Here is a 22,999-nt window from a genome sequence, read left to right on the forward strand (position 1 = left end):
TAAATAATATATTTAAAAAAATCTCTGACTCCAGTGAGACCATCAGTAGTTTGAGTCATAACACATCTCCAGTGTCACTAAGCGCTGTTTGACCAAGAAGCATGGAGTCCTGCTTCAGATCATCAGACCTCCATAATCACATAAACTCCACCAATACAGTCTGGTATGACACTTTGCGAGGAGTACAGAGTGAAGGAAACACATTAAAGCATGACGTTGAATGTAGTAACAATTTATTCATATAATGCATTATCAAATAACACAGAGCCCAGCTGACAGAAAATATTTCTCTGTTTATGTGTCTTTTATATCTGAGCACTTCAAGTGCATTTTTGAGTTCAAGTGACATTTTTAGTTGAGTACGTTAACGTTCAACTGAGGAATTTTACCATTTCATGTTAGTATTATTGATTTAGCTCAATGTCTCTACTTCTGGCAGCTGCTGGCGGTTGACGTCAGTCATGCAGAGACTCTTGCGAGCCTTCATAGTGCTCAGTTCTTTCCTGGTGAACGTCACTGCTGTCCTAAAAGTGAAGCAGAGCGGATGGGAGGTCTGTTTAGATCCACCGGGTGGCAGCAGAGGATTTTCAATGCAGACGTTGTAACAAGAACTTACTCTTCAGATGGTTCCTTCTTGGCTTTGGGCATTTCAAACCCTCGTCTTTTCTCTGAAATATTTCTGGATTGATGTTGAACATTTCAAAATTACTTCCTATGTCCTTTCCTAATCACTTTTCCTCAACTTAGACTGAAAATGCCATGAGGTCAAGGAAATATGGGAATACTAAGAAAAGGGGAACCGCATTACCCAAACTGCATTTACAGGAGACTAAGAAGGCCTACAACAGTGGAACCTGACATGTAACGACTCAAGAAAGGTTTGGGGAAGACTACAACAACATCTATATGCCAACATGGAGGAACTAAATCGTTTCTTCATCCAATTTGAGGCCAAAAGACTTCATAGATTCACTCTGCAGGAACAGGATGTGAGATGTGTGTTCAGGTCAGTCAACTCTAGAAATGCATAAATGGATAAGTCAACTACATTTACCTAACTGATTAAGAGATGCTTTGAGACACTGGTCCTGCATCATATCAAAACCAGCCTCTCTTCCACATTTAGCTCACTTCAGTTTGCACACAAAGCTAACAGACCCACCGAGGAGGCCATCACCATCCACACAGCACTAAACCACCTGGAACACAGAGCTGGACATCCCGTCGACATGCTAATCAGCAGGCTACAAGACTTGGCCTCTCGATCCCCATTGACACCAGGACCAAAGACTTCCTCACCAGCCGTTCACAGACAGTCAAACTAGGTCCCCACCTCTACTACTCCATCACTGCATACCAGTCTGCTCATATTACACCATAAATAAATTAGACACAACCATCATTAAGCTTATCACAAGAAATGAGTCAGCATGCAGGGAAGAGCTATGAAGACTGTCAGAGTGATTCTTGGTGAATAACCAGAGACTCATCACCACAAAGACAACTGCATTATTAGTGGAGGAAATATGACACAGTTCTGGCCCTCTCTGTATAAATGGAGCATGTGTAGAAAGGGTGCAGACATCCTGGGGGTCTCATATACGAGGACCTCTCCTGATCGGCCAACACCACTGCAACTTCCAAAAGAAAGCTCTGCAGTGAGAGATGAGAACTGCGCAGAAGAAAACTGACTGCTCATCTCTAAAGGAGAGTGCCATATCACGCTACCTCAGCAGAAATACCGAAATTGTCCAGGACTTCACTCACCCTGGCCATCATCTATGGCAAGTGTTATAGGTCAGCCAAGACTCACACGTCCAGATTCAGCAAAAGGTTGTTTCAGCAGGCGGTGCAGTGTGTCATCCACCCATGGTGTATTTAATCATATGCAATAGTGATTTTATTTATTCTATGTGCCACCGTCTCATGTTTTAGTCAACATCTTGTGTTATATCGTGGCACCATAGAGTAGCAATTTAATTTGGCTCTATGTAAAATAAAGGCAGTTTTGACACTGGTGTCTTTAATAATCTGCTTGATGCCAGGTTATTAAATATCGAGGTGTGTCTGATGTGCTGAAGCTACTGTCTCCTGAAGATGCAACCTTCACTTTACTTTCATCATTTAAATAAAGCTGCTTGTCTTTATTTGTAATGGGGTTTTAATAAGCAGCAGGTGTTAATAAAGCAGAGTATGCAGCTGGGTTTAGCAAGTGGTTAAAAGTTTAAAACATATCTGCATGTTGTACATGATATATGATGGGAAACACAGCAGCCATTTACATGATTTGTACTGACTACTGAAGTATTTTTCCTTGGTATTTAGAGACATCAGTTCTTATTTTGCCTACCACACATACGGGGAATGCTCAGATACGGTACTCACACTGATGAAGGACTGAGATGAAGTGGAAAACGAAGATGAAACTTGCTTCGGTGGAGTGCTTGCCTTTGTCTGCCCAGACAGCCATCTTTTCAGCTTCTGATCTGCAAGAGTTTTGTTTTTCCTTCAGAATATTAATGCTCAGTCACACTAGATTGAAAATAGGATAACAACCTCCAAGGATGACAGGAATGAATTTTTTTCACATTTGGCAGTTGCAGCAACCAACTGGTTTGAGACTATTTTTGCTCACTAGTCACCTGGTAGGAGCCAACCTGCCTCTCAGCACATAATTGCTGTCTATTGCAGTCAGCCTGAGTCTGCAGAATAGCTTTGCTCAGTCACTACTGAACTGAAGTACATTTTTGAGTGTTTCTGTTTTATATTCCTTATATTTGTACTCAAAAATCAAACATTCTGCAAACTGAAAAATACTTTTAAAGAATAACGTTTGGCAAAAGAGCACTTCCCAAAACTCCCATTCCAAAGAAAAAAACGGAAGCCATAAAATGTCATGTAGACAGAACAGTACATTGTTGATGGAGTTATCTATATTGTTCAAAGAAACAAAACACAAATCAGAGAAAATTAAAACTCAAAGAAGGAAAAGTTCCTGCTTTTGAGCTTTTTTAACTTAAAGTTTCCAAGGAAACTCAAGATAAATACTGCTCAGTACACAACTGAGAGGTCAGAGAGGTTAGGATCATTAGCAGGCCATGAAATGATTTCAAGACATTCTAGTTCAGGTTGAAAATACTTCAAATGTTGCTATGCTCGTTTATCTGCTGAGGAGTGTGTCTCCAAAAAGAGTAAAAAAGAAAAGAAAATCTTATTTTAAGTTGATTATATTTTATATGTACTCATAAAATCTAAATATTATTGCCAAGCACCAGACACGCTCCGTTTTTAGACTTGTTCCAAGTATAAACTGTATTAAAGTTGCCAGCAACTCTCGCCCGCTTTGGTTATACAAAGCAGTTACATTGTATAGAAATGTATTTGATTCCCATTTGAGAAACAGTTTGTATCTTTATTCCCTTGTCACTACCATAAAGGCTAAAAAAATCAGCTAAAAGACTGAAAACCAGACAACACACACTTACTGTGTTTCTTGGAGTGGTGCGCGACCTTGTAGGAGCCGAGCATTGCAAACGGATGATAGGACAGAGTGATGGGATAGACAATTGAGCCCTTGTGTTAAGAAAAAGAAAAAGGAGTGGGAATGATTTTTTTAGGGAAAATTATGTTCCAAAGAAGATAAAACAGTTGCGGCAACTTTCCTAACCAGGACACTTTCGTACCTTGGATTTCTGGTTGGGGTATGAAGCGGCTGGTTTACACCTGTACAGGGTCAAGATTTTCTCCACTGGCAGGCTACTCTAAACAGCAACACACAACAGTTAAAATAAGCAGTTTAGGCATTAAGTACTCTCAGGAAGGTTTTTGGAGAGTTTACCTTTAGCTCTTAGATTTATTAAAAGTAGCATTTATATGTAAATATCCTTACCATAATTATCCCAGCAAAGGATGACAAGATCATAGCCTCCCGCTCTAAGCGATTAGGATACTGGGCACTTCCTAAACTGCATGTTGCTCCACTGTGGTGTAGGAGGAAGGTAATGAAAGGCAACCAATCCACCAACTGACTGTATTCATTTGCCTTTGTAAAAGCACTGTACAGCATCATGTCTTATTACAGCTGCTTTTACCAAAGTTTTGTTTATTTTTCTACTTGTTATTTAATTTTTACTAAATTTTGTGAGCATAATAAACATAATTCAGACGTATCAATGATAGAACATTTAACTTTAAAAAACAGAAAACGTACATGATCTCTCTGTCGAGCACATGTCGTCCTTCCTTCTTCTCCAACCACCAAAGGGCAACACTGATTGCAAGATCATAGTGAGCCTGCAACATGTCAAACACAGAAGCTCTCAGCTCTACTTAGTTATACATTAAAACATTATTTTAGCATTGGTTGGTTCTGCTGAGTTTTTACCAGGTCATCCAGTGCTGTGAAAGTTCCCTTGCCCTTCGGATCAAAGCCGTCCTCTCTGAGTTTCTGTCCAATATAGTTGTCTCTGTTCGGGAACAGGAGAAAATGAACCGGTTGCCAGTTTACTTACATTTGGTATGCTTTGTAACATTTTAGCATCCACTCACATAAGGGCCTCAACATCTCTTTTGAGCTTGTTTGCCTCCATTTTCTGAATGAAATCCTTTCATCTAGGACTCCTGCAGAGAAATCAGCGCATGTACAGTACATAGTACATCTTCTACATCTTAACTAGTCACCTCAGCTTTTTGTGCAATTTGTTGTTTTATTCATTTTTTAATGATAAAAGTGTAATTTTCCTAACAAGAAGTAACCTAACTGAATGTGAAACCATGCTTTTAATGTTTCAGTTAACATATTCAGACCCTTTGATGTGCCTCCTGTTCATTTTCATTGAATTCTCCAGTCACTGGGAGACTTCGTAGAGATGGCCATCTGGCCAGTTTGGGCAGAAAGGGCGTACACCAGGGAGAGGACCAACTTAACAGGAACAAATCCTCAATAAACAGAAGACTGTGCCAGAAAGTTATAGAATTCAATTCATGTTGCATGCACGATGGCTTCTCTATATGCGCGGCTGCTGCGCTCTACACGTGCAGGTTATTGAATTTATACACATAGAATGCAATTGATTGAGTTGCAATGAATGTGTGTTTTTTTCTCACCTGCAGATTTTGACATGAATATAATTCCTTAACAGGGTACCGTATCAGCTTTTGTGTTTGTCAGAAAGCTCTGAAAGGCCTCTGAGAGCACATGGGAAAGGATTACAAAAAACATAAACTCTTTGCACTAATAAACTAGAGGCAGTGTGTGTGCTGATACCATCCTTACAGTGAAGCATGGTAGTGGTAGTATAACGCCAATGCCTTAAACCTACAGAGCATGTTAGAGCAGGGGTTTTAAACTCCAGTCCTCAAGGGCCTTCTTCATGTGTCCCTGTTGTAATACACCTCATTAGCAAGACTCTATAAAACTTGACTGCATGCTGAGGTGGCAATTCAGCCATTCTATTCATGTTACAGCAGCTCATGAGTGAATGAACATGGTGCAATAAAAGTACTTTTAGAAGTACATTTTTCCAAACACTTACATTTACTTGAATTTATTTGAGTAGGGTTAGAGGTTGCCACCTCAGCATGCAGTCAAGTTCTAGACTCTTGCTAAAGACATACTAATTGTATTCAGGTGTGTTGCAACAGGGACACATGGAAAGGTTTCAGGACACCGGACCTTGAGGACTGGAGTTTGAGACCCCTGCGTTAGAGAGACTTATGATGCCAGTTTACTGACACCACCCATCCTATGTGAAGGAGCTCAAGAAGTTTTGTCATAATAAGATATACTGTCCGCAACCAGGCGTGCAAATCCTCTAGACAACTTAAGGTCTTGGTCTATAGGCAGTCACCATTCTGCTGGCACTCAGAGCCATCACGGCTCAAGTTTGCACTGTCGTCTTCCTGCAGGACTGCTCACTGATGTGCCCAACAGTCTCTGCATTGGTTACGTTCCCAGAAAGACCTATGCAAACAGGCAACACAAGACCAAAACGCAAAGTGGCTTCTACAAATTACTCAACTAAAGGTCTAAATACCTTTATAAATGAGATATTTTAGTTGTTAATTTTTAATACATTTGCAACATTTTGTTATTAACGATTATTATGCAAAAACTGACGATTGACAAATAACCATTTCAATCCTTTAAAATGAATACCAAAATACACTGTAGTGGAACAAAGCAAGTAGATGTGAATTCTAATCCAGCGGTCCCCCGGCCTAACGTCACACGGACCGGCCTTAAAGGTGTCGCGGACAAATACGACAAAATAAAAAATGATACGACCAAGACAAAAACTGTGGTATTTTGTAAATATAATAATAAACGCGAGTTCACTGTGTAACTTTAAAGGAATTTGCAAAGAAAAGCGTCTGGACTTCTTTGAGTTGCTTGAAGACGTTTCACCTCTCATCCGAGAAGCTTCTTCAGAAGGATTCAAATTCCTTTGACTACGATGACCTGGATGACTGAGAACCTTCACAGACACTGTGTAACTTTATTAGCAGCGTCCTCCTCAAATGCGTTTCCTCTCTGCCCCATAACGCTCTCTAGTCGCTATGGTAACGACAAAACATTTCTTTCAAAATAATACACACAACTACACGGGACAAGAACCAGGGAAACCGAGTTAACGATAAAAAACCCCGAAAACCCTGAAAGTCACAGCCTCAGCTCTCGCGGCCCGGTACCAAACGACCCGGGGGTTGGAGACCGCTGTCTTAATCTATCAGGATGGCGATGAGCTTGCATCACGCAGTCCACCTAAAATACAGGATTGATTTACTGATGATCTCATAGGCAACCTGACACCCTTACTGGACTCACTTCCGCTTTAACTAATGATTCCCAAATCCAAACTAGAATTCCTTTCCCCCGTGTAAAACATTTTAGATAAAGACAAAGAACAGCAACACATTTAACACATGCAAGTGTTTTCAAAAAAGATACTCACTCAACTGGTCGAAAAGAGGCGATTACAGTACTTCACCTAACACGATCATACAAAATCCTAAACGACGACTGCAGTCATGCGACACTGAATCCTTTAACCTTTCTAGGAGGAACACAAGCTTTTAACAGCAACGTCCAGCAGACTTCTCAGATGAACAGCATGGCCTGAATAATTTACAACAGACCTGTGAGTCTGATCATTACCAAACCAGACATCACAAGGAAACAAGTGGAGCAGGGTAGGTAGAAACACAGCGAGAATTGACGTGCATAAATGTGCCTATTGCGATCAATATAGCAGCAAGGGGAGTAAAACATAATAGCATATTGTAACTTTGCTACAAGGCTAAATTAGTACTTACGCAAATGTATGCAAGTATAAGGAGGAAAATATCAGAGGACTACAAACCAGTACTGAAGTATTAAGGAAACAGCAGCATTTTAGCAATGTAGTGACTGAGGTCAAGCTTATTGTCTCTGCCAAGTAGGTTATGCATGCATGTCATCATTCTGTCTGTAAACATGGGAGATCAAAAAGTTTTAAATAAATTCTAATGAAACTTTATAGGAGTGTCGATCATGTTAACAATCCATTAAAATCTGTCATCCACAAAGGTCTTCAAGGTCAACTTAATGACTTTGTTTTTTGTCAGTTCATGACAATAACTAAGCCTTGTAACTTTGTACTTGTGTTAAACATTGTCAACACAAGTACTGTAGAAGGATTCAAACTAGTATTTCATATTTGATCTCTGCCCTCTCCTTCAAGGTCAATCTAAAGGATTTTCTTTTTCCTTTTTGATGCCAGTTTGATATTACTAAACATTTAAACAAATTTTACTAAATGCTATATATGTGATATATGTGCATAAACAAAAAACCCAAATTCCTAACAGTCCATCAATTGTCCTGTGCTAGTATTAAAGATAAGATATACTTTTTAAACCTAGATTTGGGAAATTCTCTTTACAGAAGTTAACGATAATGACTATAACAGTTTTTTAGTAACAGTTTGTCTTGTTGAGTGTCAGCAGAACACAGCTTGAAGAAAAGACTCAAGAACAAATACTTCAAATTTCTACTTTAATCTGAAATGTAAAGCACTTAAAAAACACACAATACTTTCCGGTCTAATATTTAGAAAAATTATGTTAGCAAACAACTTTAATAAGAAAACAGCTTAAAATAATTTTTAAAAACAGTAAAATGGAAAAAAGGCAAATTATCAGTCGACAGTCGTCGTCGTCTTCTTCTTTTTCTTCCGGCCATCCTTAAACACAGGAGAACTCAGGAATGTGGTGTCAGTGAATTTATCTCCACGCCTTATTTTGCTGATGGAAAACATAAATGCAGTTAATATTGTGCTGTTCTGGGTTTTCGCAGGGCCACAGTTTTTAGACAGAAACATCCTCACCTGTTGAGAGGCGGCTCCTTGTAACTCACGGCACCCTTCCCAGGTCTCCGTCTCCTGCTTCTCTCTCCATTTTCACAGTCTGGTGTTGTCAAAGTGTTGGTTACTGTTGATAAGACTCTGCCTGCAGCAACAAACAATAAGAGTAATGCAGCCCCGTTCAGATAAAAATTTTGGGGACATTTGCCACAAACATTAATGTCTTAAAGTGACAGAGTATTGAACCTTTGAATGTCTGCTATGACCTCAGTGATAAAGAAAGTAAAATTATCCCCCATCTGTCACAAACGAAAACTAAAAATGTACAAACTCAGTAACATAAGAGCTGATGACAGAGCTGTGCTTGCATTAGACTGCACTGCTGTAACTAAAGACGTGTTCCACACCTGGAGAGGCTTCAGCCGTTCCAATCGTCGCGAGCCTGCCTGGTGTTTCCCTGTTTGGAGTGGCGAGCAGAGAGTCCACAGTGATGTGAGCTGTGCTGTTATCCACGTCCAGCCACGGCGGCAGCTCATCCATCAGCAGGTCGCCCACATTCTGATGAACTGCCTGATCGCTGGTGTCCACCGTGTGACTGCAGGTGTCTGATGCGTTCGACATCCTGGTGATGTTTTCAGAACTACATCCACTTCTGTTCTTAGTTTTTCGTCTGTAGACAACAAAAGTCTTCCTGGGATATCTGGTTTCCATGGCTGTGTTCAGCATGAATACATTTCTAGATGATGCGGGACTCGAATCCCTCCTGGACTGCGAATCATTCAGATGTTCAAAGATTTCATGCTTTTCACTGATGGCAGAATGTGAGTCGAGCATTTGTAAATCATGTAATTGACCTTTAGCGATTTCAGAATCAAGGCAGAGAGCGGAGGCGTCTCTAGGGTCAGGAGGATAACACGTTTCACTCTCAGACCTTAAGTCTTTGTTGTCTTTTTTCTTCGTCTTGTCATCTAACAAGTCATCACCCTCTTCTCGCTGCACCACTTTGTTCCTGTAGGGCTGCCCTGTTTTGTCTCTCCTGGATTTTTTACGTTTTTGAAACTGTGATCCTAAAGCCGCCTGCCAATCCAGCGGCAGTGCTTCACCACTGTCACCGCTGCTCGAGTCCTCTTGACAGTTCCCAGAGTCCTGAGTGGCCACCCAGGATCGCTTCCCAGAGCGCCGAGTCTTTGAACGATTGCTTGATTCTACATGTCCAACAATGCTTTTATTCATGACTGCTGCTTCTGCCTGAAAGCTGGATCCTGTAGGAGGCGCCACATCATGCTCTGGTGAGTCACTGTCGCTGGTTATTGAGATAACAAATGTCTCCCTGCATCTTGATTTGTGACCTCCCCTAGAATTAGTCACAGTATTAGTTTTGCTAAAGGACAGACGCTCCGCATGCTGGGACTCTGGATGTGCACAAAGCAGAGCGTCCTCAGAGACTTGAGACTCTAAACTTTCATCTCCTGCTTTAGGTTTTTGGACCTTCTCCTGGTGGGATTGGCTGCTCTCACTTTCATCAGACGGCACAGTGAATAAACTTTTCCTGGTTACTGAAGAGGCCCTCTTTCCTTTAGCTCTGGACTTCCTGCATGTTATTTTGGAACTTGCTTCGTCAGCCACACTTCTGCTGGTGCTTGAAAACCTAATTTTAGGATCAGAGAAGTAATCTTCCACATCCATTTGGTCTACATTTGTGATGTTAGTGCGGTCAGAAGATTTGACTTTATCCTTTGATTTGACCTTCTGATGCTTGCCCAGTTTAGGGATGCGAGTGACAGTACTTTGATCCTTCAGCGGCTTTTTATGTGACTGTAACAAAGATACAGACTTCTGCACTTCTATACTTGAGCCGCAGCTTTGCTCCTTGTCCTTTCTGCCAGAGCTGACTTTTTTTTTCGCTTTTGTTTCCACAGTGACTATCTCAGTGGCTTCACTTAAGGTCATCTCCATGGTTGCATTGAGCAAAACAGTTTTCTCTTGATTTTTGCCAAGCTGTGTTTCACTTTCCATGGAGGAGACACTGGGAAGATTCTGATCTCCAGAAAGGGATTGTGTGGATTTTTCACAACTCTGACTGTTCTGAACAGAGACGACAGAATGAATATCAGCCTGGGACTGAGAGGACTTCTCCAACTCTTCGCTCGGAGTATTGGCCAGCCCAGACGCTTCTATGTGGGCAGTCTGTGCGCACTGGATGGACAGCCTTTTTTCAGCTTCTGTGTTATCTGCCCAAAAAGCAGACTACATCAGCATTTCACAGCATCAACATTTTACAGTTAACACTAAAACTTTCAACGCTTAAATCACGCCTACCGTTGCAAACGTCAGTCGACTTTTCACATGTATTCGGGAGAGTGGAGACGTCCTCATTGATGTTTATTTCAAGCGGGCCAGTTGTTGTGTTTTTGCTGGTACACCACAAATTCCTTGAAACATCTGTCTGCAGCGGTAACTGACTAAAATGGGGCGAAAAGGCAAGATATTAAAAAATATATATATATTTGTTTAACACACTAGTGAATGCAGGTGCTACCCCTCAGCCTCCTAGTAGATTCAAACTTGTCTGAGATTTTTAGGAGATGCATCTGTGGAATCAACAGCGAAATCCTACATTGCATTCACAAGCTCCACGTCGTCCACCTGACGGGGCGATGACAACACTCCATCAGCTCTTTTGGAGCTGAGGGGTAAAAACTTTTTTTCACAGTCTGATATTGCTTTCAAAAGTCTGGTTTAGTGACAGCATTATTATTATCATCGTTTCTTACAGCTTCAACATATATTGAGATGTCTTGCAGGTATATTTTGGGAGTTTGGGGACCCTATATGTACCTATAAGAATGTCTTCCAAACTTAACAAATATTAACCTACAGTCTGTAAACAGAACGTGTGATAATCCACTTGTCACTTGCTGTTATAGACCAAGATCGCGTTCTATGTTGAAGCTAAGGTATTTTAAGTAAATGCTAAATTGACCACTGTTAGGCCGTGTGCATGAATACAGAAACATTTCTGTCACTGAAAACAGAATTTTACAGTCAAGTCCAAAAGTATTTGGACAGGCTCAAAAGTAATTTGACAAGCTACCAATTATAAGATTGTTTTTAACACTCAAATCTGTTGAAAATTCGTTGTAGTTAATGACCACATGAAGTCTAGAACTGGCAGACATCACCAAATGCGGGGTTTCCTTTTTGGAGTTGAAAAGTTAAATGCTCCATATTCGTCAAGCAAAATTAAGGTAGCGCACAGATCACATGTTTGATCTTGGTAAATGGAAAATTCAAGGTGAACATCTTTCCTAATATTTTATACTTACATTACCAGTTAAAAGGTTACACACACCTTTTCATTTATTGATTTTTCTTTATTTTCATTACCATTTACAATGTAGATTCTCATTGAAGACATCTGAACTATGAATGAACACACATGGAATTAAGTAATAAACCCAAAAAGTGTGAAATAACTTAAAAAAATGTTTTATATTTTAGATTCTTCGTAACAGCCACCCTTCGCTTTGATTACTGCTTTGCACACGTTTGGCATTCCCTCCATGAGCTTCATGAGGTCATCACCTAAAATGGTTTTCCAACACTCTCGAAGGAGTTCCCAGAGATGCTGAGCACTTGTTGGCCCTTTTGCCGTGCCACAGCCTGAAGGTGTGTTTGGGGTCATTGTCCTGTTAAAAAAAAAATCAATGATGGCCCAACTAAACGCAAACTCAATGGCATGTCGCTGCAGGATGCTGTAGTAGCCATGCTGTTTCAGTGTGGCTTCAGTTTTGAATAAATCCCAACAGTGTCACCAGCAAAGCCCCCCATGAATGTAAAGAACATCCGTTCATCTTTTCTGCACAAAGACACAGCAAGTGGAACCAAAGATCTCAAATTTGGACTCATCAGACCAAAGCACAGATTTCCACTGGTCTAATGTCCATTCCTCGTGTTTCTTGGCCCAAACAAATCTCTCTGCTTGTTGCTTTTCCTTAGTCGTGGTTTCTAAGCAGCTATTTGACCATAAAGGCCTGATTCACACAGTCTCCTATGAACAGCTGATGTAGAGATGTGTCTGCTACTGGAGCTCTGTGTGGCATTTATCTGGGCTCTAATCTGAGGTTCAACACAACTTCTGCACAACACGACTGATGGTCTCAACCTCATTAAGAATAAACCCTGACAGGCACACCTGCGAGGTAAAACCATTTCAGGTGACTACATAATGTTAATATCAACACTTCAACAATAATGAAGCTCACTGAGAGAAGGCCGAGGGTTTGCAGCGCTGTCAACAAAGCAAAAGGTGTCTACTTTGAGGAATCTAAAAAATAAGACATATTTAGAGTTTTTTTGCTACATAATTCCATATATCTTGCTTCATATATTTGATGTCTTCAGTTTTTATCTACAATATTATTTTTACTACAAAAAGTAGTAAAAATAAAGACAAACCATTAAATGAGAAGGTGCATCCAAACCTTTGACTGGTAGTGTATATGACTAAAGTGGGTCTTAAAGTGTGAAAATTAAAACCCCGCTTTTTCCCCTTGTGCCATTAAGGCCATTCTCCCAACAGTTAATCTCAATTTATGGGTTGAGGCTGATACTTTTTCACATAAATCTGGGTGGGTTTGGATAGTTTCCCTGAATAAATCATCATTTAGAAGCTGCATTTTTTTATTGACTTTGCCCAACATTAAAATTTGTTTGATGACCTGAAAAATGTTGTTTGTTTGTTTTTTTGCAAATATGCAAAAAACTAAGAAATCAGGGAGGGGCAAATACTTCCTCACAGCACTGTGTACATGTTTTAATAAGAAAAGCAACTGAAGCTGTCAGTAAGATATAAACATTGTATTCTTGTCTGTGTCTATTCAATAATGTGCTGCTTTTAAGTGATAAATGTTACTAGGTCTGTCATTGACTTTTATGGAAACATGACCAGGCTACACATTCTGACACACTTAGGTGGCGTCATCGAAGTGACCTTAATAAAAAGGAGTGCAAGTCTGAAAAGTGTAAAAGAAATGTCAACGCCATTCAGAGATGCCCAAGCTAAATCAGCCGATCACTGTGAACTCAGTTCATTTCTGACCTTCCAGCTGCAAGATTTTCCCTTCCGATGTCACCAGACGAGATCTGGCAATCCCCTGAAAGGCTCTGACAATCCTGTGGGAAGCAAATGTTAGTATGGTTTGATATTGGAACGCATTTTCTTCTACTTTTGTTCAAGCTTAAGGGGCTTTCAGTCTAAACTTTTCCTAGGATCCAAGAAATGTTCACACAGGAAGTGATTCACTTGTACCGCATCATTTCATACCTGACAGTTGGTCACTAGTTGACATTCCAGGCTTAGTTGTCTAAATAATCCTCAATGCAATTACCAATCAATCTCACAGTCTCACTGTGAAATTAAGAAAAGTTCAAATTGGGACCCAAACACTGCACGCCAGCAGCAGCTATTTCATCCTGTTTCTGAATGTCACTGACTGTCTATGGTCTCCAGTTGCCATGTCACTGCTAATCTTTTCCTTGGTGCATCATTAACCCCTCAGAGGATGAATGTTTGACTGCCAGCGCTACAGTACAGAGTGTGTGTGATGCTAAATTGCAGAGGTGCAGCCAATATTTCATTACAATCACTGCAAGCCAGCACACATCATGAAGTGGCTATGGGAAACTTTTAGAGCCCGATCGATATATCAGCCAATATTATCAATTTGTTGATAGATCACTATCTGAAAATCATTTTCATTTATCTGCCAAGAAATTAAAATGAAAATAACTTCAACCAGTTAACAGTAATGACACTGAATAGCTTGTATGTCAGAGGTCAGGCAGAACTCAGACAAGTAATCCACGACTTGTTGTGCATGCTATCGTCATAAGGGCTCATAATTAGCTACAAAGGATCAGTTTAGGGAAATTTGTTTTCTGTGCCTGAAATTTAAAAAAAATGGATTTTTAAATAATCAAATATCAGTATCATTACAAGTCTTTCAAATCCTGTATTGGTCAGGCTCTAAAAAAATTCATCTGTCAGCTGACAAGCTGTAAAGATTAAAGATAAAAGTTGTAGAAGTTAAGAGTTTTCCAGCCTTGAACAGTTCTCAAGTTATGTGCATCAGTAGGAAACCCTGCACTGTGTCAGTACATTTTTCAGCAGTGCTCACCAAAATGTCACAAATATGTCAATATGCCACAGAAACTGTAAATATGTATTGAGTGAAATCCTTACGCTGTCAGAGAACAGGTCTGCCACCATGTCCAGGTGCTGCAAAGCATTACTACGGAAGTTGTTCAAGATAAGGAGCTGCAAGAGGAAAACAAGATGCTCTGCAGTCAATGCAATCAATCCAGCAGAACATCGCTGCACTACTCTTTGCATCATGACCAATAACTGTCTACTCAGAATTTTCTGCCTACTCCTGTAGAAGAGCACAAGCAAACAACAAACACACCAGTTTTCTGTGCTTGTATTTCTTGGTGGCTAGTTCAAAGCAGAGAGCGTCCACTTGTTTCTGCAGGTGCATGACCTCCATCTCCAGCTGGCTGCTTCTCTTCCTCTGAGCTTGCAAGGCCAGAGCTAAGGCTTTGTTGTTGGTCTTCAAAGAGACCTTGAAGAAGGACGAGGTATCTGGGGCGGAAACACGACAGAATTTGTGTTTGGCATTTACATGAACTCTTCTTTCAGCAAATTTCTGAGATCCAAAAAAAGAAAAAAGAAAAAACAGACTCACTGAGAAGCTTATTTTTTATCTTGGATGCTGCAGCTGAAGTCTGCTTGGTTGCCTTCGAGGCCATCATAGTCTTCAAAGAAAACATTATCAGATGAACAGGAAGACTCGATCAAAAACCTGAAAAAGATACACACATTAGCCATTGTACACAGTAATCAAAAACACCCAGCATGCATGTGTTTGTCTTTCCTGTGTTGCTGTCAAGTCACCAGAAACTGTATTTAAAAGATGGACATAGGCATGTTGGCATCATCCACTGCTTAGTCAAGCCCTGATGTGAACCGTGTAAGATATGATCCACAAGCATAAACACAGATTTGTGTGTAACTTTGAGTACCCACAAATCCCTGCTCTCATGCACACACAAATACAGAGCAATTTGAACACACAAAACTATTGTACAAACGCATGTATCAAACCCTGAATAAATAGTGACCATTTATGGACACATTTTCAAGTTCACCATATCAAAACTGATTGTTTTTGTTTACTAAAAATATTTGCAATGTTCATTTCCTTTGCTTACAGATCGCTAACTACACGTGCAAGAAACACCTGATGTGTATAGGTCACGTTGCATGTGCATGTGGAGTTCTGAGACACATTTCACACTGCTAGCTTGTACATCCAAAAATGAAACCTGGATTCAAGTGCTAGTGGAAAACTGGGACATCTGGGCTTCCAGCGTATTCCTGTTTTTTTTTTTTTCAAATAAAACACATATTTATTTCTAAATAAGCAAAACAGTTCATTACCCCTCATCCACTTTACCAATTTACTAGTTAAATGTGCCGTATGTTAGCATGTATGGCATACGTCTTAACTAACCTATCGCCACTTAGTGGACAATCTTCTGCTGGGAAAAGGGTCGGAGCACAGCTGAAGATGGGAGAGCACCCTGGTGGAACATTCCTGTGGGTCATCCTCTGAAGTGAATATGTGCTAGCTAAGCTGTTGTATATTTTGAATATAGAAATGACCCCCGTGATGTGAGATAACACTTTAATATTCATCCAATCATTCCTCGATAACAGCAGATTAATTTTAACGTTATCTGAATGCGTAATAAACAGTCAATCATTGTTATCAAATCAGCTGTATCAGCACTACAGGGAGTGCAGAATTATTAGGCAAGTTGTATTTTTGAGGAATAATTTTATTATTGAACAACAACCATGTTCTCAATGAACCCAAAAAACTCATTAATATCAAAGCTGAATGTTTTTGGAAGTAGTTTTTAGTTTGTTTTCAGTTTTAGCTATTTTAGGGGGATATCTGTGTGTGCAGGTGACTATTACTGTGCATAATTATTAGGCAACTTAACAAAAAACAAATATATACCCATTTCAATTATTTATTTTTACCAGTGAAACCAATATAACATCTCCACATTCACAAATATACATTTCTGACATTCAAAAACAAAACCAAAACAAATCAGCGACCAATATAGCCACCTTTCTTTGCAAGGACACTCAAAAGCCTGCCATCCATGGATTCTGTCAGTGTTTTGATCTGTTCACCATCAACATTGCGTGCAGCAGCAACCACAGCCTCCCAGACACTGTTCAGAGAGGTGTACTGTTTTCCCTCCTTGTAAATCTCACATTTGATGATGGACCACAGGTTCTCAATGGGGTTCAGATCAGGTGAACAAGGAGGCCATGTCATTAGTTTTTCTTCTTTTATACCCTTTCTTGCCAGCCACGCTGTGGAGTACTTGGACGCGTGTGATGGAGCATTGTCCTGCATGAAAATCATGTTTTTCTTGAAGGATGCAGACTTCTTCCTGTACCACTGCTTGAAGAAGGTGTCTTCCAGAAACTGGCAGTAGGACTGGGAGTTGAGCTTGACTCCATCCTCAACCCGAAAAGGCCCCACAAGCTCATCTTTGATGATACCAGCCCAAACCAGTACTCCACCTCCACCTTGCTGGCGTCTGAGGTGGACTGGAGCTCTCTGCCCTTTACCAATCCAGCCACGGGCCCATCCATCTGGCCCATGAAGACTCACTCTCATTTCATCAGTCCATAAAACCTTAGAAAAATCAGTCTTGAGATATTTCTTGGCCCAGTCTTGACGTTTCAGCTTGTGTGTCTTGTTCAGTGGTGGTCCTCTTTCAGCCTTTCTTACCTTGGCCATGTCTCTGAGTATTGCACACCTTGTGCTTTTGGGCCCTCCAGTGATGTTGCAGCTCTGAAATATGGCCAAACTGGTGGCAAGTGGCATCTTGGCAGCTGCACGCTTGACTTTTCTCAGTTCATTGGCAGTTATTTTGCGCCTTGGTTTTTCCACACGCTTTGTGCGACCCTGTTGACTATTTTGAATGAAACGCTTGATTGTTCGATGATCACGCTTCAGAAGCTTTGCAATTTTAAGACTGCTGCATCCCTCTGCAAGATATCTCACTATTTTTGACTTTTCTGAGCCTGTCAAGTCCTTCTTTTGACCCATTTTGCCAAAGGAAAGGAAGTTGCCTAATAATTATGCACACCTGATATAGGGTGTTGATGTCATTAGACCACACCCCTTCTCATTACAGAGATGCACATCACCTAATATGCTTAATTGGTAGTAGGCTTTCGAGCCTATACAGCTTGGAGTAAGACAACATGCATGAAGAGGATGATGTGGACAAAATACTCATTTGCCTAATAATTCTGCACTCCCTGTACAGTTTGAAGAGTATGTCTGCTGTTCCTAAACTATCACCATTTTGTCAGAATGATTTCCCATCAGAAGATTATTCACTAAGGTGTGACAGCTTATTTAAGCCATATATGAACTCTCATATACTACTGCATGGCATATTTAATTGGTAAATGTATCATCTTTAGTAAAGAAGTGATGAGCTCCTCTGTTTATTTAGAAATAAACACCCATTTTATTTATTTATTTATTTATTTATTAAACACAGGGAACCCACAGGTCCCAGTTTTCCAGCAGCACTTAAATGCAGTTTATATTCGTGGATCTGTGGGAAGCTGGCAGTATGAAGAGCCTCAGAATTCCACATGCACATGCAAAGTGATGTTCTATGTGTATCATGCAATATGTGCATTCATATTTTTGTGAGCAAAAATCAAGTCAAAGCAGATAACTTAAGGCATTTTACACGCAGGGAGCTTTCTGAAAGAGAAAATGATTAGATTTGTGGAGCTGAACTTAAATATTTGTGTGTAAATATTACTCAGGTTTTGCATTTGTAAAATAGTTTTCTGTGTGTTCACACTGCCCTGCATTTGTGTGTGGATTGGACCATTTTTTGTGAGTATCCAGAATTACAACCAAATCTTTATAGACATTTGTGAATCTTAATGTATGCATGCCAATCATATCGCATACATTTGTCAACCTTTTGGGACTAATCTCACACAATACTGCCCTGAGAAAATAACGTAGGTCATTGGCTAAAATTGTTTCACTCTGCTTTATCTTCTCTTGTGACTCAAATGGGACAAAAATAGTAGAAAATGAACAACATACTGTATTTAATATGACTTAAAACTAGTGACTGAGAGAATAAACTCATAAATCAGTGAAATTCTAGAATCCCACCAATATATTCAATATTAGTCTAACTTAGCTCTTATAACAGCATTTATAACAGCTATGAAATTAAACTGTTAGGAGTGCTGACGTTGCACACTGTGTAGAACACCACAAAGACATAGCCAGCTGATCCAAGCAGAGTCGGACAGAATGCAGATGCATAATTCACAACTTGTTGTGACGGTAAAACAAAACTATTTTAAAAATGCATTGTTATATTATCTTAATAAGGAATCATAATGAATATTAGGGGAAACCTGTTTATATTTTGTGTGTCTGAATGAAAGAAAACTTTTTAAATCATCAAACATTGATATCAGTGTTGATCTTTAAAAATCCTATATCAGTCAGGCTCTGCTGTCTTCAAGTCAATTTCTCTGAAACAAGACTTCTTTTTTACAAACATAGTGGTCACCCTCTGATGGCTAATAGAAAAAACATGCAGGTTTCTGAATTGCTAACTGGATATCACCAGTTAAGTCATATCATAAGCGACATCCACACAGGAAAAGGTGATTCAAATTTCATTTGTGGCCATCTAAATAGGTGTGGGCAATGAATTATCCAAAGGGGACACATGACAAACTGGGACTGTTTTGGAGGACCACAGCAATAAGATTAACTCAGTTCTGCTCAATATTGATTTTATCTCTTTATAGGCTTATTGTTGCAGTCTACCACAACAGTGCCAAATTTTTATGTGGTCCTTTGGGAAAATGAATTACCCACCCCTGCTGTATAAAGTATAGAGAAATGATGGTGACTTAATAATGGGGGCGAATCCCAAGTTAAACTTTTCTCGGCTTTAAAATGACCCACTGAGGCAAGCAGCAATGAGGCTAAAAGGTACTGTTGACTGGTATGTGAGGGAGTACATATGCCAGATTGTTACTTAGGCAACCAGAGGATGGCATAGCCACCAACAACCAAACGTTATCTTAAAAGCCATGCATGACAATGTGGACGAGGTTTAGTGGCACAGTGTCTATAAAATTTGAAAAGTGCTTGTCATTAACAATTTTGGCGTTTCTTTTCATTAGAATAACTTATTAATACTGTATCTACTACATTAACCATGACATACAAACAGGTAGCAATATATAGGAAACACAAGGCGCATTTTATAAAGATGTAGCCCACCGCATGCCACCACAGCAGCTTGTAGTGTCCCCTCCCTCTGCTTGAAGGATGAAACAATTCTTCCAAAATGTATTCTGTCATTAGGTCTTTCATCCCATCACTGTAAAACTTCCCATAAACGAAGTTATCATATAAGTTACAGTATATAACTCATTCAATATGTACCTCTCAGTGGGTGAATATTTGCAGTGAATCTTCTCTATTACAGGACACGTCGACCCAAATCATGCAGTAGCATGACTAAACCGACACATTCTTTTACTGTACGTTGCCAAGGATTCATGTTTTTCCTTAAACTGTCTGGATATCTTTTTCTTACATAACTCGTCTTGTACCTGCTTTCAACAATAAACAATACCCATGTAACCCACTGTGCTTAAGCAATAGTTTTTAAATAAAACAATCATAAGATATGTGATTAACTCGGCTCACAATCCGGAAATCTTTTATTATTTGTCTGCACTGTGCTTCTGTTAACATTAGCTTAGCTTACTTAGGCTAAATCTGCTAGCACGTTCGTGTAACCGGCGTATTCTCGCAATTTGGTCAAAACTTACGGTAACTTCAGCCACTGGTAAGACTTGCCTCTGGAAAATCTTGGTAACCACCCTTCATAACCACGTAAACTGACGTTCAAATCGATTCAAACAGGGCTAATCATGACTTTGCTGCTGATTGCTTTTTAAACATAAACAAAAAGTCCGCCGGGCTTCCACGCAAGCGTTACAGGGCGTGTCCAACAATCTGTAAACCAATCAGAAACGATGTAACATGAGTATTTGTTCCCCGAACTTGTTTTGTCAGGCAGCTCAAAGCTAGAAGTCACCAGGTTTTAGAGCAAACATTTAACTTTACTGACTAACTTAAGAGTGAAAATATTTTTAAAAATAAATAAATAAACGATGACTTATTTCATATAAAAGACTAAATTCAGAGGTTTAGTCTTCAAACAGAGTTTGGCTACACAAAGTTTGTCTGACAAAGCTGAATGTAGAAAACGACAAAAATTATAAAATTGAAAGTTTTAGCTCACAGAAGAGACACTTTTGTGACATTAAATAAATAAAAATAGAAATAATCTACAAAATGTTCCCCTTTTCACTCAATAAATGCAATATTACATTGTATGAGTTATCCATTTACAAAAGGAAAAACAAAAGAAGATGAAGATGAAGAACATGAAGAATAATAAGAACAAGTACAGCGGCATCATTTAACAACTTAAATACCACAACATTTTTAGTGAAAGTTGGTCAGACTGTAGTTTTCTACAAAAACCTCTTATTTGGTGGTACTGACTCCTATTCGGTTGTACTGACTTTCTTTCCCCTATTTGTATGTGTGTTTATATACATCTCTTAATTATAATTATTTTGTAATTTGCTTATTTTGCTTACTGTCATTCATATACCTATGTGACTCAGTCTGCCACCCTATGTATCTGTTACTGTTTATTTGTATGGAGAATCAAATAGCCATAAAAATTTAATAGAAGTAAGGTAATGGCTTAATGTGTTTAGCTGCACTTGAGACATCCCTGTTCAAACAACATCGCTTTTAGTCACCTCTTAAGTAGGAGACTGCCGCCTAGCGGCCATCCTCTAATGAGCGCCTCCATCACTGTCTCTGTGTTCGGCTTTTGCGCCTGGCTGGTCACAACCAGTGGTGGGAGTCGATTGGATAGGTCTGTCTGGTGTTTCAAAGGAGTCGGCGTTTCCTCCAGGTGTTTCACAGCTGCCTTGAAAGTGGGGTGCTCCATACAGTGATGTCAGTCTCCTATAGTGAACGGGTAATTCATATTTTTTGCTGTCACGGCAGTTACCCAGATTTTACGACCAGTAGAGCCTACCGGCTAGTTAGCATACGAAGCTAGTACTAACTAGCTTGGCTAAAAACTGTTCTAGCTGCTACTGTACTGGTCGTCAAGCTAGCTGGTCAGCACGGCTTGAGTTGAGTCATAGTTTCCGCCTACAAAAACAACTAATTCGTTAAAAGAAATTTCAAGATACTTGTAATGATAAAGTCAATATGCTACAATTAAAATCTGGTGATATAAGATACGTAAAAGGTATTAGTTCAGGTAGTTAATAGCGAGCTAGTGGCTAACTTTGACGGCTAGTGAAAAAAATGTGGAAAATGGTGATGGATATCTGTGCAGTCTATAACCGTATCCAAACGACAGCGATCTTTAGCTCTTTGATGGGACTGAGGGTTTGGTCGTGTCAGGACACTGTAGTGACGCTTCGGCCTGTTTTGATCACATGATAAGGCGGTGGATGTGATGCCTCTGCTACTTCTGCTTTCACTACTAGTATGTAAAATGGCTTGTATTGCAAACTCAAAGTCCGTGGCCTTCTTGCGTAGGTAAGTAAAAAAGAGATTGGTATCGGCTTTTAAGCTTTGATCACGGAGAATTTTAAGAAGCGGATGCGGACCAGCCGACTCCTAATTCAGCAGAGAGTCGTTCTTGTCACGAGTTCGAGTTCATGTGTGGGACAGTCAGCGATCAAATGTTAGATATGTCAGCTTTAGGTTGCAGCAGCAGTGTGTGATTAAAAGGAGATACAAAGATGTTGTTCCCGTTGATGAAAAAAAGAAATTTCAGAATTACAGAAAAAAGTCAAAGTAAAAAACCTGATAATTTCTTCTTTATTAGCAGACTCTTTTGCAAATATACTATTTGAAAGAAATTAAACAGGTTGCCCTAAAATGTGGACTTCCTTGTTCACTGTGGTATACATTGAAATGGTTGCTGGAGTTGAGTGGTTACACCACAGAGAGAGAATCTGAGCTCTTGTTTTGAAGTTTGCAGTCACAAGGTTGTGTGTCATCAGTCTCAACACTGGTGGTGATGGTGTTGGGCATACAGACTTCCTGTCACCATTATTACAATTGTTGGTCACGCTGAGCCTGCTTCAACAGGTTTACTGGGTACAATCTGAGGGGCCCCAGCATGGAGAGATTATCCTATAACCCAGACTTAGTACAGACCCAGCTACCAGGTCATGAAAATTGTATACACTGCACGTACCCTCCCTAAGCACAGACTTTGGTTGCACAATAACACAGAGATTTAAAGTCACCACTAAGGATGGAAAAAGTCAGTAAATGAATAGGAGACACAAAAGCTTAAAGCTCAACAGCTTTTATCTTTTTTTTAAGTCAGGCTGTAATTGTAGTTTTTAATCCCCTAAAGTTGGGCATTTTGACATTGACGTC

The 22,999-nt window shown here is 39.8% G+C and overlaps 3 protein-coding genes across 22 annotated transcripts in view; 1 reads left to right on the top strand and 2 right to left on the bottom strand.

Moving 5' to 3' along the window:
- Positions 1-216: 216 nt before the first annotated feature.
- On the bottom strand, positions 217-7,476 carry c9h2orf80 (chromosome 9 C2orf80 homolog). 11 transcript variants are annotated; one of them, XM_025903984.1, is made up of 10 exons: positions 6,954-7,276; positions 5,107-5,187; positions 4,549-4,620; positions 4,385-4,466; positions 4,211-4,293; positions 3,890-3,980; positions 3,684-3,761; positions 3,486-3,573; positions 2,386-2,486; positions 217-524 (listed from the first exon to the last, which is right to left on the bottom strand). In XM_025903984.1, the coding sequence occupies exons 3-10, from the start codon at positions 4,587-4,589 to the stop codon at positions 456-458; spliced, it is 633 nt and encodes a 210-aa protein (XP_025759769.1). In that variant the 5' UTR covers positions 4,590-4,620; positions 5,107-5,187; positions 6,954-7,276; the 3' UTR covers positions 217-455. The 11 variants fall into 11 exon arrangements, 10 of the variants coding, with proteins under 10 accessions (XP_025759769.1, XP_025759770.1, XP_005475256.1 ...); XM_025903985.1 differs by lacking the exon at positions 5,107-5,187 and adding an exon at positions 5,850-5,962; XM_005475199.4 differs by lacking the exons at positions 5,107-5,187; positions 6,954-7,276 and adding an exon at positions 7,362-7,476.
- A 542-nt stretch (positions 7,477-8,018) lies between these two features.
- sgo2 (shugoshin 2) lies at positions 8,019-20,516 on the bottom strand. Of its 3 annotated transcripts, none has more exons than XM_005475192.3 (9): positions 20,338-20,516; positions 15,089-15,205; positions 14,810-14,985; positions 14,587-14,661; positions 13,444-13,517; positions 10,662-10,804; positions 8,750-10,564; positions 8,367-8,487; positions 8,019-8,283 (listed from the first exon to the last, which is right to left on the bottom strand). In XM_005475192.3, exons 2-9 carry the CDS (start codon positions 15,171-15,173, stop codon positions 8,178-8,180), a joined length of 2,595 nt encoding a protein of 864 aa, XP_005475249.1. In that variant the 5' UTR covers positions 15,174-15,205; positions 20,338-20,516; the 3' UTR covers positions 8,019-8,177. The 3 variants fall into 3 exon arrangements, with proteins under 3 accessions (XP_005475249.1, XP_003456337.1, XP_005475247.1); XM_003456289.5 differs by having other exon boundaries at positions 8,750-10,573; XM_005475190.3 differs by having other exon boundaries at positions 8,750-10,573; positions 20,366-20,515.
- An 897-nt stretch (positions 20,517-21,413) lies between these two features.
- Positions 21,414-22,999, top strand: part of pikfyve (phosphoinositide kinase, FYVE finger containing) — a 35,102-nt gene continuing 33,516 nt past the window's right edge. For 3 of the 8 annotated variants that reach the window (XM_025903982.1, XM_025903979.1, XM_013264747.3), the window contains exon 1: positions 21,686-22,144. In XM_025903982.1, coding sequence (XP_025759767.1) covers positions 22,062-22,144 — 83 coding nt within the window. In that variant the 5' untranslated portion in view covers positions 21,686-22,061. Of the gene's footprint in view, positions 21,570-21,684; positions 22,145-22,999 lie in introns of those variants that run through there. The other 5 variants (XM_003456271.5, XM_003456270.5, XM_025903980.1 and 2 more) reach the window with 4 other exon arrangements.

This window comes from Oreochromis niloticus, linkage group LG16 (assembly GCF_001858045.2).
Source record: "Oreochromis niloticus isolate F11D_XX linkage group LG16, O_niloticus_UMD_NMBU, whole genome shotgun sequence".
NCBI lineage: Eukaryota > Metazoa > Chordata > Actinopteri > Cichliformes > Cichlidae > Oreochromis > Oreochromis niloticus.

Bases quoted from the DNA above. Each gene is read 5' to 3' on its own strand.
- c9h2orf80 (XM_005475199.4), bottom strand. From the start codon at position 4,589: ATGGAGGCAAACAAGCTCAAAAGAGATGTTGAGGCCCTTAT. The intron at 2,487-3,485 runs GTAAGTGTGTGT...AAACTCTTGCAG, and splicing joins GCACCACTCCAAGAAACACA to ATCAGAAGCTGAAAAGATGG. The intron at 525-2,385 runs GTGAGTACCGTA...CTTCACTTTTAG, and splicing joins CATCTCAGTCCTTCATCAGT to GACAGCAGTGACGTTCACCA.
- sgo2 (XM_003456289.5), bottom strand. From the start codon at position 15,173: ATGTTTTCTTTGAAGACTATGATGGCCTCGAAGGCAACCAAGCAGACT. The intron at 13,518-14,586 runs GTAAGGATTTCA...TGCTTCCCACAG, and splicing joins CAGACCTGTTCTCTGACAGC to GATTGTCAGAGCCTTTCAGG. The intron at 10,805-13,443 runs GTCAGAAATGAA...GCCCCATTTTAG, and splicing joins GAAAATCTTGCAGCTGGAAG to TCAGTTACCGCTGCAGACAG.